Source organism: Hoplias malabaricus, chromosome 6 (genome assembly GCF_029633855.1).
Source record: "Hoplias malabaricus isolate fHopMal1 chromosome 6, fHopMal1.hap1, whole genome shotgun sequence".
NCBI lineage: Eukaryota > Metazoa > Chordata > Actinopteri > Characiformes > Erythrinidae > Hoplias > Hoplias malabaricus.
In genome coordinates this window covers 7,798,377-7,813,466 of record NC_089805.1, presented here as the reverse complement: position 1 = coordinate 7,813,466, position 15,090 = coordinate 7,798,377, and the positions used below count along the sequence as shown (strand labels likewise).

Sequence of the window (15,090 nt, the reverse complement as noted above, 5' to 3'; positions counted from 1 at the left end):
GACGGTCAGTTTCACGTTATTGACCTGAAAGCAAAGTTAAAAGGTAGATGGCAGCAGAGATCTTTTTCTGAATTCTTTTTCTCTGTGTGAAGCTCAAGGAGAAGAAGACCGAGCTGAAACATTCCTTTAGTTCATCCTCCGACACCTTTATTCTTAAACTAGTATTAGAAAATAACTTGCTGTTCACTGTTCTCTTCATATTCCGGCGACGGTTGGTCACAGATGAGCTGTAATTCTGGTGAGTAGCTGACACATGAGCTCTTTACCAGCGCCGTTTGTTTTGAAGGCTAAGGAGAAGCTAATTAGCTAACGTTAGCCAGTTAGCATAGTTAGAGCTCTCTAAGTATCTGTCATTGTCGTTGGGAACGTTTGGAAATTGAATAATCAAATTACCGACATTTCTGTCGTTTTAAACCGTTATTTTTGCTTAAATATACTTCGTCTCAGCAGCTAAACTGAGCCGAATCTTACATTACAAGGTCTGTTGTTCCTTCTGAAGTATATACTTGAGTGGCTTAATTAACGTTAAGTTAATTAATTTAAAATAAATGTACAAAATGACCGATATGTTTGTTTATGTGTGTATAACCCACTCCTTTGTCGAGCAATTCACCGTTATACATTACAAAAAAAAACCTCAAACCAGGAAATTTTCCCGATATCAAATTATCCAACATATCTTTTAAGTAAGTTCATAAAATTACATGTAAATTATTATTTAATCTTCTCTCTACGGTTGTATGCAAATGTTTTTACATTCGCTCCAAACCACACCTCGCTAGCTATGTTATTAATCTTCGACTTATTAAGATGTAATAATCTTGTCATGGTCATTTGAACATATTTGTATCAATGCTAACCATTTTTGGCAGATGTCACAGTTTGCAAACCCATATTTAACACCATTTCCACCTTTTAACACCATATTTAACACCATGTTAAAATCAGCATAACTTTAGTCAAAATATGAGCAGTTGTTTTTTTTTTCTCTCTCTCCAAATGAAAGCTTAGACAGAATACTTTGATATCTTATTATAGCCTTCCTCTGCTTTGTAGGCACCATTCTGCTTTATTTTTAGATCATCAGCCAGCTTTCTTGTAGGAGCCCATGGCTGATGAATTAAGTTTTGAAGAGTTAAATGATTTATTAGTGTGGAATTAGTTGTCAATCCGAATCTGACCTTCTAAACGAGTTAAAAAGATTGTAACCATATTAGAAAGTTGGTTACTTGTTATAAACCACTACGAAGCACTATCTAAGCTTTTGAACACACATGCCACAATTGCTGTTGGAGATATATGTATGTTGTTATTTTTTCTTTCATGTCCATAGAATTCAGTGCTTATCTGTTTGGTACTTTTCTATTTGCCTTTCTAGATCGGCAGACTTCTGTTTAAATGGCTTGAAACTGAAAGGTTACATGGAGAGACTTTGAGGCTTTGAGATAATCTGTGACACACTATTGACACTTTTCTGAGGACAATTAAACACTAGAGAATCATCAAAAATGCCACTTGGATTGGGACGAAGGAAGAAGGCGTCTCCGCTGGTGGAAAACGAGGAAGCGGAACCGATCCGCGCTGGTCTAAATGTGCCAGGACTGGATGGACTTGACGGCAGTGGGGTTGGACTTGCTGAGGGCGCGACACAGGAAGGCCTGCCACCCCCACCTACTAACCTTCGCCCTCGCCTCATTTTCCATACTCAACTGGCACACGGCAGCCCCACAGGGCGTATTGAAGGATTCAGTAATGTCCGTGAGCTTTATGCCAAGATAGGAGAAGCCTTTGGCATTCCACCTGTAGAGGTGAGAACCATGCAACATTTGAGACTGATGTCACAGGCTAGATTTGCTGTCTTGTGTTTTTAATTCCTCATTCCATCTTGTTTTAGATAATGTTTTGCACATTGAACACTCACAAAGTGGACATGGACAAACTACTGGGCGGCCAGATTGGTTTGGAGGACTTCATTTTCGCTCATGTGAAGGGCCAGAGGAAAGAAGTTGAAGTGTTTAAGGGTGAGGATGCTCTTGGGCTCACGATCACTGACAATGGAGCCGGCTATGCTTTCATTAAGGTAAGGAAGAATGACAGGCTCTTTTAGGAAATGTGTATTCTGCAAAGACGCAAAAGAGTGCTTAAAAAAAGCTGCTCCTGTTGAGACAAAAGGAAGCCAGGATGTGCTAAAAATAACTGTTTCCTTTGCAGAGAATAAGGGAGGGCAGTATTATTCATCAAATCCAGGTCATCAATGTTGGAGACATGATTGAGTCGATTAATGGTCAAATACTCATCGGCTGTCGACACTATGAAGTTGCCAAAATGCTCAAAGAACTGCCCAAGGGGAAGAACTTTGTCCTGAAGATGGTGGAACCACTAAAGGCCTTTGGTATATTTCTTTGACACGTTTATTAATTTAAAAAAAAAGAGATTATTACTCAATTCGGCAAGGTATTTACCAGAACTTGAACCAGTACTTGTAGTATCTGCTGTGAGAGAAAACTAATGTGGGGAGCAGCTGGCACTGAACAGCCTAATGGTCTCCTCCTATGTGATATTTATTTTAAAATATCAACAGCACCATAGTTTTCCAGAACAGGTTTTTATCTTTAATGGGAGTATTCAGTGATTTTAAAAAAGGAACAAGGCAGTGCAGGGGTGCCCCTGAATATTTTATAGGTTTGTTTATTATTGTCGCTATGTTGTTGTGTCTCAGATATGATCAGTCAGCGCACTGGGGGGCGCTCTGGATCCGGGCTCCAACTGGGCACTGGCAGGGGAACACTACGTCTGAGATCAAAAGGACCAGCAACAGTAGAGGAACTGGTTAGTGTGATTTTTAAATTCAGTTTACACAGTAGTCCTCACTTTCAACATAGAAATGTTTTGTGTCTGAACCTCCTATAAAGACTAACAGTCATTTCATTTATTTTTATGTTTCCCCCAGCCTTCAGCATTTGAGGAAAAGGCTATTGAAAAGGTTGATGATCTACTGGAGAGCTACATGGGTATAAGAGATAGTGAGCTTGGTAGGTTGTTTTCCACATTATGGCGTTATTATGGTGAATAAATATCCAGGATCATTTTTGTTGTCCTTACCACTTCACTCTTTTCTCTTTCACTCAGCTGCTACGATGGTGGAGTTGGGGAAAGACAAAAAGAATCCAGATGAGTTTGCTGAGGCCTTGGACGAGACACTTGGTGATTTTGCCTTCCCCGATGAATTTGTTTTCGATGTGTGGGGAGCCATCGGTGACGCAAAGGTTGGTCGTGTCTAATGCTAGAAACGGGAGACAGCTGAACAAAATGGGATTGAGGTGGAGGCATTTGAGGAGTGCTACTAGAAAACACTACAGCACCTGTATAGTGTCTGTGTATAATTGAGTTTTACAAACTGAAATACTGAAGCTGTCTTTGTTGGGAGTACTCTGGGAGTGAGTTTTTTTTAATTTTTTTTATTATTTTTTAAAAATGCAACTTGTATGCAAATTTTCTTCTGACCCCAGTCTTTACTCCAATGCTATTGCTGTTTACGCTGATCTTAAAGACACACTGACGTGGAATACAAATGCAAATTTGCATTACACTGAACTGCGTTAGATTATTGCGATTAAAGTCTCACCATTGCACCACTAGCAGAAAACCCTACATGGGCTTACAGCTCCTTCTTTCAGGTTTCCGTTATAATTGGGAGACTTCTCGGGACTATGGCTTTACCCTGTCATCCCTGAGACTCTTTACAAACTGTGAGCTTCACTTTGCACTGTGTTGCACTGTTGCGCTGTATGAACTGCACTGTGATGCACAGTAGGCCTGCACCACATGGACAGAACTCCATGTATTTTTTTAAATAACTTTTCTTGTAGCTGTTACAAATGACCTTGCTATAGTTGACGCTGATATGTTACAAATAAATGACTTCAAATGATGTAGTTTTCTAAAGAATGGCTAAGTTTCAAATCAGTAAAAGATTTATTCAGCATTTCACACACTGCTGCAGTGAAACAAGGCTAATTAAGCTGTCTTTGTAAAGGCGCTACCAAGGATAAGCTATGAAAAGCACATTATGTTGTAATATATCAGCAATAGCGAGAAAGTGCACCACTATATTAGCATTTCGTTCACATATTGCACATTCCTTTAAAATCAGTATTGTAAAGGCCAGTATGACAAATCATAATATTGTGCAGACCTAAAAAAGGGTCAGCACAACACACACACATACACAAACACACACACACTCTCTCCCCTGCTGGTCAGCAGGAATTGCGTGCTGCTGCCTTGGCTTGTGCATGCACAGTGCAGTTTTGGACCACTTTGTGAGATGTTACACTACATTGACATGTATCGTCATGTATTCTGTTTTACATTTTTTTTATAGTGTCTTGTTTTATATGAAGGATTGAAGGCTCAGCTACTGCTTGAGCCAAATTGCTGTTTTGTCAAATGTCTGTGGCATGCTCTCATCTGAGTGATTGGGGCAGCACTTGTATTTGTATTCTGTATTTGTAAATGTATTGTCTGATTGCCAGAACAGTTTTAAGGGAAACTCCAATGTTTTCTTAAAAACGTCATTGTGATTTAAGCTTTCAGTTGTAAACAAAGTTATTCAGAGTAGTTTGAGAAACCTGCCGACTCCATAACAGCTGTGGTGAAGGAAAAGTTTCCAATTTTAACTTAGCTCCATGTTTGGAGATTCATGACTTGTGATCATGCATGAAGGAAATGACTCCTTCATAAAGCTCATATTGTAGGTATCATCAATGCTGAATAACATTTAATGCTATGTACAGACACATTTATCAGAGTCTGTATCTGGGTCTGATGGAGGCATGCCACAGATTTGAACAGATGGCGATTTGGTTTAAAAGGAAGGTGGTAAATTGAGTAAAAGTGTCTGCACTGTTAACTTTTTCCCCAGTGACCTGTTAAAGGAATACTCCTGTGTTTTTCTGTATGTGTAGTATACGGGGAGTGATCATGGGCAATAGTTTTGACAAATACATACTAGGAGTTAACATTTCTGTACAGTTATTTGAACTGATAACAGAATAATAAATTGGACAGCATAAAATGGAGCACTCATTCATTCATTATCTGTAACCCTTATCCAGTTCAGGGTCGCGGTGGGTCCAGAGCCTACCTGGAATCATTGGGCGCAAGGCAGGAATACACCCTGGAGGGGGCGCCAGTCCTTCACAGGGCAACACACACACACATTCACTCACACCTACGGACACTTTTGAGTCACCAATCCACCTACCAACATGTGTGTTAGGACTGTGGGAGGAAACCGGAGCACCCGGAGGAAACCCATGCAGACACAGAGAGAACAAACCAACTCCTCACAGACAGGCCCCTGGAGCCGTGCCGCCAAAATGGAGCACTCAAGTCATGAAATTATCAGTAAGAAGAAAACAATCAACCATACTGGGCTATGTTTGTCGTTTAAATACTATTTAATATTTGATATAAAATACAATTAATTTGTATAAATATCAGTTTACCACAACATTTGACTATTTTGAACCACAGCTGAACAAGGATGAAATAGTTACAGATAGTTACAAGCGGTTACAGATAATGAATGAATGAATGAATAAAACAGCTGTACATTACTGCAACTCTGTCGCATTAGTACTCTTTTAATGGGTCATGCATTCCTATTTTGGAAAAAAAAAAGTGATATGAAGGAAAGTGTATTTTTTTTTGTTTGTTTTATTTTACTTTTTTTCTCCTCAAACAAATGAGAAACACTACTTTTTTTCTGTTGAGTTCTTGGTAAACTGCAACCTACGTCAAACTTGCCAAACGTCTGGGAATCATTTTCAGTATTAAAACGGTATTCATAAAACATTACAAGCAGTATTTCACCACTTTCATCATCTCTGGCTCTGAGCATAAAAAAAAACGTCGTCTTCAAATATCAAACTGGAACAAGGCGGAGAGGTGTGGATTTTAAAACTTTGTCTTTACAATGTTGACTGAGAGATACTCCTAGACTTGGAATCTCACTCTGTATATTTTTTTTACACTGTCGTAGGATGATGTTACAATAACACAAATGTGGCTTAATGTATGTGAACATAGAACGCATTATCGCGGGTGGGGGGTGGGGTTTAATAAAGTTTAGGGATTAGGTGACTTTCCGGGCACTGGTGTACTGACAAGAATGCGACGCCTGAACCTTCTGTAAAGTGAGAATTTCTTACTCATATAGTGACAAACCAGTTTGTTTTCAGTTTTTAGCTGTGACTCTCTTTCTGGCTAATCATATTTCTTGTTTGAATCTATATCTTTTTACATCTAAAACGTTTTCGGTTTGACTTTTTACCACAGCCGAAGACACTTCTCTTGTGGATGATTTTCTTTGTCTTCCTTCAGTGCTCATATGGATGTATTTTTAGCCTAAAAAACTGTTTTTAAGAAGATAGTAGATACTGTTACACTGATGATATTCTGGCTGTTGATGATTTCAATGTTACACTGTTTCAACGTCTTGAACTACCGTTAAATTGCAATAATACTCATGATTCAGAGACATAAGTGCGTCCGTCATGTCTTTCAGGGCAGGAATACTGTTTCCGATGTTTACTCAGTTGTTACTCATTGCACCAATTTCTCAGCATCATTAAAATACAATGTACAATGTTCAGTCGTATTTGTTTTATTGATGTAGTCTCAACAGCTTTGCTCTTTTGAAGCGGGTGAGAGGTGTTGCTGTATGTGCGCGTGTTTTCTTACAGCAGTTCGTGGAAATACTGACCTTGTTTTCTCCAACTGAAACATCAATGAGGGTGTTTTACATTCTTGGAATTGTTTGGCGGTGCGTGGTTTGAAGCTTGCTTATTAGGATTGATCATTAAGGCTCTTTTTCGGAGATTAAAAAGTTCTGCCTGATAAAAGCTTGGCTACGGGTATAAACAAGTTATTGGGTCGAGCAAAATTTAATAATGGATATCAAATGAATAGAAGCATATCCAGATGTGAAACAGAGCCAATCAGCTTCTATAAAAGACAGGTCCCTTTCTTTCTGGCTTTTATTGTGCTCTGGATAGAGGATTATGTTTATGGTCATTTGATAATGCCTGCATTGTTTTGTGCCAAATAAAGGGTTTATATAATAAAGGAGTGATGGAATGGTGCAGACAGTCGGTTAAATGAAACACGGCTTACTACAAACCACTATTTCAAGATTTATAGTTTACAGCTATAATTGTGCCTTAGTTCTGACTGATAATTTGTCATAGTAGTAATTTTAATAGTTAAAAACATACTTGTACTGTTCTCTTTTAGGTTCAAACTGGTTTTAGCAGAGGATTAACAGTCGTGGAAAAGCTCAAATCCTCAGATTCCGAAAGACAAATAATGTAATGTTTCAAATTCTTAGAAGTACTATGAATTTCAGGTTTGAATTTACTGGGAGAATTGCTAATTTAATGGTAATATGTTTTGACAGAAATACCATCCTATATAATCAGAAACATTCATTACAGAGTGGTTAAACATTCAAAAAACATTTAAACATTTATTCAAATACAAATGCTTTTGCAGAAGGTCCTCAAAACCGTTAGAAATTATAAATCAAGTTAAATATGGTTGTTTGCACACTCAGTATTTTAAATGACGCCCTGCGGAAGGAGCCATAGCCCCTGCTATAGTCAACACTCTCTGAGTCTCCAAAACACTGATGTTTACAGCAAACATCTTATATTTCGCAAATAGTGTTTGTTTTCCCTCAGAAGTGCCTGCTGGTTCCTGCATGACCTGAGTGTGACAATATCAACTCTGTAAAAACACAGAAAGGTAGATGAGGTCTGATGGGTTGGTCTTATTTACTCTAGCGTGGTCGGTGTATGCATGGACAGAGAGATGAGCCCATAAAAGGCTGGTCAAAGGCTAGGAGCTTTCGAGGATAGTATCGGCAACAAGAAACGTCATAGTGTCAGGCTGAGGAAAAACCAGTGCCTTTCGTTGGGCTATAACTAAATCTCTGTGGATTCTGAGCTACCGTCTTGGACGAGGGGAACCAACTCTGATCCTGGATGACTATAGTTTTGCAGGCTTTTAAGTTTATTCATTGATCAGTCTCCTCAGATAAGGAGTAAAGGCTTTGGAATTTGAATCTGATCTGATCTGATTTAACTGTTAAATTTAACCTGATCTTCCAGAAGAAGGTAAATCTGTAAATGAAATGTGATCTGGCAGAAGAAGAGAGTCTGTATTTGGATTGTCAGTAGAAGTAAGTAGACTTTTGTTTTTCAGAAGTGGGTAGAAACAATAAATGTGAAAAATTGTGATTGTTCACATAAAGAAACTTATTGGAGAGTTGAATATGCGTTCTCACAAGAACTAAGAGACAATTTTTAATACACAGTAAAATCGTCAAGCTGTATTTGGACTGTCGGAGTGTTCAGGATCTGAGTGTGCAATCCTTGTTCAAAAATTGATAGAGTAGTGTTTACGGTTGCTGAGGAGATGCCCATAAGACCCAGGGCTTCTTCTCAGCCCGGGAGGCCCGGGGTGCTCCTGAACCCCAAAGTGACGGCGGTCCTGCGACCCCGGGCCCTGACCGCTAACTCTCGGGCAGCTGTGGAGGAGCAGCTGTCCTGCCCGGTGTGCTGTGAGATCTTTGCTGACCCAGTGGTGCTCCGCTGCAGCCACAGCTTCTGTAGAGGCTGCCTTCACCAGTTCTGGAGCAAGAAGGGAACCAAGCGTGAATGTCCCGTCTGCAGGAGGAGGTGCTCGCTGACCGAGCCCATGGTCAGCCTGGTGCTGAAGAATGTGTGTGACACTCTGGTCCAGGAGCAGAAGGGTCTGGGAATCAACGACTTGGGAGGAGCCACAACCGCCAACAGTGCATCCAGGTAGGAGTGGTCTTTTCTTAGACATTTTTATAGACTGGTATTTCAATTACAATCTCAAATGTTGATTTGAGCTCGACAGATTTTCTGCAATCTGAACCATCACGTCCCAGTCTGATGCATGCCACATTAGTAGGTGGTTGCTAATGTGATTCAAGTCGCATTACTGAACATGCGACTCATTTTGACCAGTCAGATAAACATACATGAGTTTGTTTTTTATTTTTTTTATATTATTCTTGGGTTGAACCCAAGTAGGAACACCAGGAAATGTGCCTATGGTCTGACTACACAAATGAGATTTGGTCATTTTTAATTGATGTGTTGACAAGACTACCCACCTTTCACAAGTGGTATTTTAACTTTTAGATATGAATTCTATATTGCAAAATATTTACAAATATTTGGATTATGAATGGGTGGCACGGTGGCGCAGCAGGTAGTGTCGCAGTCACACAGCTCCAGGGACCTGGAGGTTGTGGGTTCGATTCCCACTTCTCCCTGTGTCTGTGTGGGTTTCCTCCGGGTGACTGTCTGTGAGGAGTGTGGTGTGTTCTCCCTGTGTTCGGTGGGTTTCCTTCGGGTGACTGTCTGTGAGGAGTTGGTGTGTTCTCCCTGTGTCCGCGTGGGTTTCCTCCGGGTGCTCCGGTTTCCTCCCACAGTCCAAAAACACACAATGGTAGATGGATTGGCGACACAAAAAAAGTGTCCGTAGGTGTGAGTGAATGTGTGAGTGTCTGTGTTGCCCTGTGAAGGACTGGCGCCCCCTCCAGGGTGTATTCCTGCCTTGCGCCCAATGATTCCAGGTAGGCTCTGGACCCACCACGACCCTGAACTGGATAAGGGTTACAGATAATGAATAAATGAATGAATGGATTATGAATCGTGCCCTATTACCCACCTCTCTGCCCAGGCCGCCCGACCTGTGCCCTGCTCACAAAGAACCTCAAAAACTCTTCTGCCATGATGAGGAGGAGCTGCTCTGCTGCGTGTGCCATACTTCCAAGAAGCACCTAGGACACCGCATGTCCCCCGTGGAGGAGGCTGCACACGACCTCAAGGTGTGTTTAACTATATTTCCCATTTGTTACTATGTCAAACTGTGCTTATTTAATGAATTATTCTGTCAAAACAACTCATGCTTTGTTTGTTTGATCGTTAGTTAATTAATTCATTCATTTATCGTAAAGACTTCATCCTGATCAGGGCCTCACTGTGTTCACAAGGCAGAGACACATCCTGTACAGGGTGGAAGTCCATCACAGGGAATCACATACGCTCCCCGTCGCTCACACACACACGAACAACATTGCATGGCCTATCAACCTACCAAAATGTGACCCAAATGGGTCCTCAGAACTCCCTGTAGCCTCACTTCCTGCCAGGTTCTTTTAAGAAAACCTGAAAGCAAGTCCTGTGTAAAAAATAATGAGTCGTAATTAATTACACATGGACTACAACAGGGATTTAAAAATGTGGACTAATTATTTTTAGAGATAGTGGAGAGTGTGTAATATTACTTCATAATTCAAGAATATGGATTGGTCTGTAGTCATCCACCAGCAGTTTCCACACGAGCAGTTTATTGTCCATTACACATGGACTACAACAGGGATTTAAAAATGTGGACTAATTATTTTTAGAGATAGTGGAGAGTGTGTAATATTACTTCATAATTCAAGAATATGGATTGGTCTGTAGTCATCCACCAGCAGTTTCCACACGAGCAGTTTATTGTGTCAACAATCTGTAGCTGATGTAAACATGACATGCATGTTTAAGAGAATATAGTTTACTGATTAACCAATGGCATTGCTGTATTTCTCAGGTAGTAAACATATGCTGAGCAGAAATGTAGCAGTTGTTACTTCTTTATAATGATATGTACAAAGCTTCACGAACAATGACATGCTGTATAGCAGCTGCACATGAGCCTTAGTTTGGATAGAAGAGTATAAAGCCCCGAAGCAATGGGCTGTAGAGCAGTGAAACAATACCGTTATTTAATACCCACGGGATGGGCTGGAGTGTTGTCTGATCTAGAACTGCTTATGGAACATCAGTACCTGACCTTAATATGAATTACTTAAAAACGGTGTTACAATGTTCTACTAATCCACATCTGCAATGCCTAACTCTGGCTTTCTTCTCTGTTCTGAAGGCGGGGCTGAAGAAAGAGCTGGTGCCACTGAAGAAAAATCTGCGTCGCCTTTACGAGGCCAAACAGGAGCATGATGACATTACTGTACACATCAAGGTATCAACAGAGACCAGTCTGAACTTTCCAGCATATCTAAATCACCTAAAAATGAACCATGACACTATGCCATAGACTACACACAACTGAGGGAACTTAAAACAAAGCGAGTGAGGTTCCTACAGCTCAAGGAGTAGTAAACAAAAAGCCGCAGATCACTGATTACAGCAATTAACTGTTATTTTCAGCAGAATGACTGTTTTAGGGAACAGCAGTTCTTCTTTCTGTGCCTCAAGAGAACTGGTGTTTTGTAGCTGAGTTGCCAATCTTTGTTTCCACAGAACCAAAAACAGCAAGTGGAGAAACAGATCAGGGAGGAGTTTGCAGAGATAAGGAAGTTCCTGGATAGAGAAGAGGCGGTGAGGCTGGCTCAGCTGGCAGAGGAAGAGGAGGAGAAGAAGCACCTGATGAAGAAAAAGACTGATAACATCACGCGTGCCATTCTCACGTTCTCGCATGCTGTCAAGGCCGTAGACGATGAGATTGCTAATGCTGACTCATTGTTTCTCCAGGTGCAAAATGACCTCAGTAACACTTTCTATGAACATTAAGTTTTAAAGTATAAAGCTTTATGAATGCATTATAACATGTAAAATCTTGTTTTTTAATGTAGACCTTAAAAGTGTTACATTTTCTTTCTAATACACCATTAGCAAGGTTAACAGTCGGCACGGTAACGCTAATACGTCTCTTATATTTTCTTTTGCAGCACTACAAGCTGATAAAGAAGAGGTCAGTAAGATCAACGTCATAATCATCGCTTATTATTTTTATTCTTCCCTTGCTCAAGGTCTCTTCGCATTCATAGAACACCACAGCTTTGGTAAATGGGCCAAAGATAGCAGAGTGAAAACATACAAGTCTTCATTGCTCTATGTGGAATATTACATTCCTATATTTATCCTGAGTCCACAGTGAGCTGATTGATCTCTCTGTTTGTGTCCAGGACTCATCTAACGTTTGTTGAGCCAGAGAAGGTTCCAGCAGCTCTGATCAATGTGGCTAGGCATGTGAGCTCTCTGAAGTTCAGCGTGTGGGAGAAAATGCAGACCATGGTGGAGTACAGTAAGTCCTCAGAACACTGGCAGGGCTGTGCACAATCAAGCATCACCCTTCGTTTATTTAATTTCCAGTCCAAATGGCCATTGAGTGCCCATTTTAACCGAATAAATCAATAACTACATATTGAATAGAGTTATTTCAGTCTGTTAGTGTTCTCACACTTTGCATTTATTGCTTTTTGGGTGACTTGCATTGCCAAAAAAATCTGCAGGGATATTTTTTTTTGAAGATGATGTACTTTTCTTGTGCGTAAACACCTCTTAAGTTCAGTCTTAGAACTTGGTTGCATTTTTGGACTCCCACAGTCCAAAAACACACGTTGGTAGGTGGATTGGCGACTCAAAAGTGTCCGTAGGTGTGAGTGAATGTGTGAGTGTGTGTTGCCTTGTGAAGAACTGGCGCCCTCTCAAGGGTGTAGGCTCTGGACCCACTGCGACCCTGAACTGGATAAGCGCTTACAGATAATGAATGAATGAATTAATAATTAGGTAAAAGTGCAACAGTAAATTTCAATTGTACTCAAGTAATATTTTCAATTTTCCTTTTCCATTTTCCAACTAAGCTCCTGTGACACTGGACCCCAACACAGCATACCCCTGCCTGTCCATGAACAGCAGTCTAACCAGCGTCAGTAACACAGGGGTCATGCAGAAGCTGCCAGACAACCCTGAGCGCTTCGACCACTTTGTGTTCGTGCTGGGCTCGGAGGGCTTCGCTTGTGGACGTCACGCCTGGGAAGTGGCAGTGGGAGAGAACAATGACTGGGTGATCGGTGTAGTCAAGGAGTCCATATCCAGAAAGGGCAAGATATCAGGAGGTCCAGAGGGAGGCTCCTGGACCATTGCTCGATCAGAAGGCGTCTACACAGCCATGACGACCCCACCCACCCAGCTGGATATTGGTCATGTGGAGAGAGTGAGGGTAAAGCTGGACTATGAGGCGGGAGAGGTGAGCTTCTCCAACCCTCTGGACTTAACACCCATCTACACCTTCACTGGCCGCTTCACAGAGAGGATGTTTCCTTTCTTCTGCCCTGGGGCTAACATAAACGGCAGCAATCCTGGCCCTCTGAAGATCTGCCCAGTTAAAGTGGCCATGTGGAACAGCGCCACCTGGTGACAGTGGCTCTTAAAAGCTAGCAGGATGTGTTCGTTTTATCTTTAAGATGGTGGCAGTACATTATCAGAAACCTGCCGTAAACAGAGTGTGGCAAATGTTATATATTATTATGAGTTATCAAAGGCAAGGCAAGTTTGGTTTTCATTATACAACATTTAAATACTAAAATAATGAAATTTTGAAGAAATGTATCAACAAATTGCTGTTTTTTCAGAATAATAACTGTGAATATAATGAGTTTAATGCCAATGCCAGCATTTAATTCAATGCTCAATGCAAATTGCTGATTATTTGGCTATAAATCAGCCCCCAGAACTGATCTGCACTAACCATCGAACCTGAGTACCTGACCTCACTGATGTTCTTGTGGCTAATTGCAAACAAATCCTCACCTTATGACACTTGTGTCCTGAACATAATTTGACATGGAAACTATTGCAGCTCATGACCTGTTTGTGGCATGGTTAGGTCACTGTTTTAAACTTGTAATTGATCTAATGTAAACTCTAATCTGTTGTCATGTGTAATCACAGCAAAGTAAAAATAGTACTTTCAAAATTATTTTTTTAATCATATGTTTATATATTGTACACTGGTATGGGTCACATTACAGTTTAGACATTTGGAATCAAGTCATACATTCAGTAATTTAAATGTAGTTGTAGTAAAATGACTGTAACATGTAGCTGATTTTTTTATTTAACATGACACTGTTTAAAAAAAAAAAGTCCAGAACGAACAAAGCTGTAGATGATAAAAATGATGGTATTAAGAAAATAAATGTATCAACTACAAAAAGTAGTGAACAAATCAAGAGGTAGATAATCTCACAAAAATTAAATGTAAATAATTAATAACAGCATATTGTTTATCATCAAACTCTGCACTGAATAGAGCAAGCTTGTAGTATCTAACTTGTATAATTAATGTATATAATATAACAAAAGGCGTCACAGTGGCGCAGCAGGTAGTGTCGCAGTCACACAGCTCCAGAGGCCTTGAGATTGTGGGTTCGATTTCTGCTCCGAGTGACTGTCTGGGAGGAGTTTGGTGTGTTCTCCCTGTGTCTGCGTGGGTTTCCTCCGGGTGCTCCGGTTTCCTCTCACAGTCCAAAAAACACACGTTGGTAGGTGGATTGGCGACTCCAAAGTGTCCGTAGGTGTGAGTGTGTCTGTGTTGCCCTGTGAAGGACTGGCACCCCCTCCAGGGTGTATTCCCGCCTTGCGCCCAAGGATTCCAGGTAGGCTCTGGACCCACCGCGACCCTGAACTGGATAAGTGGTTATAGATAATGAATGAATGAATATAACAAAACATTAATATTTAATTTAATACTCAAATCTTTAACATATGCAATATAAATACAATTAAAAACTATTAAGGTTTGAATGTATGAAAGGAATGAAGTGCTCTGCTGAAGAACTCATGAATCCTGCCAGTCTGGATCTACAAAATATACATTTATATGAGAAGTTGTGGACATATTTTAGAGGTTCATTGATTCATTTTCTGTAACCACTTGTTCAGGGACACAGGATTTGGACCGATTTGAATGTGTTGTAGATGATGTAAATCTGTTCTGTTCTGTTGATATTCACCAAATTTAAGATATTGGGGAAAAAGAATCATGAAACTTGGTCTATGCAAATTTAGTCTATGTTTAATTGTTATCATGGCTGCCTTCATGTTGTGAACCCTCTCTATGTAGAATGAACTGATTAATTAAGGGACTGTAGAGGAAGTGTTAACATATTTTCACAGAGAAAATCAAACAAATGTGTAATTT

General features: G+C 40.3%; 2 protein-coding genes across 2 annotated transcripts; both read left to right on the top strand.

Moving 5' to 3' along the window:
• Window positions 1–100: 100 nt before the first annotated feature.
• Window positions 101–8,742, top strand: gipc1 (GIPC PDZ domain containing family, member 1). The gene is made up of 8 exons (XM_066673902.1): window positions 101–238; window positions 1,379–1,808; window positions 1,895–2,080; window positions 2,212–2,392; window positions 2,720–2,829; window positions 2,951–3,032; window positions 3,130–3,266; window positions 8,664–8,742. Exons 2-8 carry the CDS (start codon window positions 1,509–1,511, stop codon window positions 8,676–8,678), a joined length of 1,011 nt encoding a protein of 336 aa, XP_066529999.1. The 5' UTR covers window positions 101–238; window positions 1,379–1,508; the 3' UTR covers window positions 8,679–8,742.
• trim35-12 (tripartite motif containing 35-12) lies at window positions 7,859–15,078 on the top strand. The gene is made up of 7 exons (XM_066673901.1): window positions 7,859–8,870; window positions 9,781–9,928; window positions 11,029–11,124; window positions 11,406–11,636; window positions 11,834–11,856; window positions 12,071–12,189; window positions 12,749–15,078. Exons 1-7 carry the CDS (start codon window positions 8,482–8,484, stop codon window positions 13,303–13,305), a joined length of 1,563 nt encoding a protein of 520 aa, XP_066529998.1. The 5' UTR covers window positions 7,859–8,481; the 3' UTR covers window positions 13,306–15,078.
• Window positions 15,079–15,090: the final 12 nt, after the last annotated feature.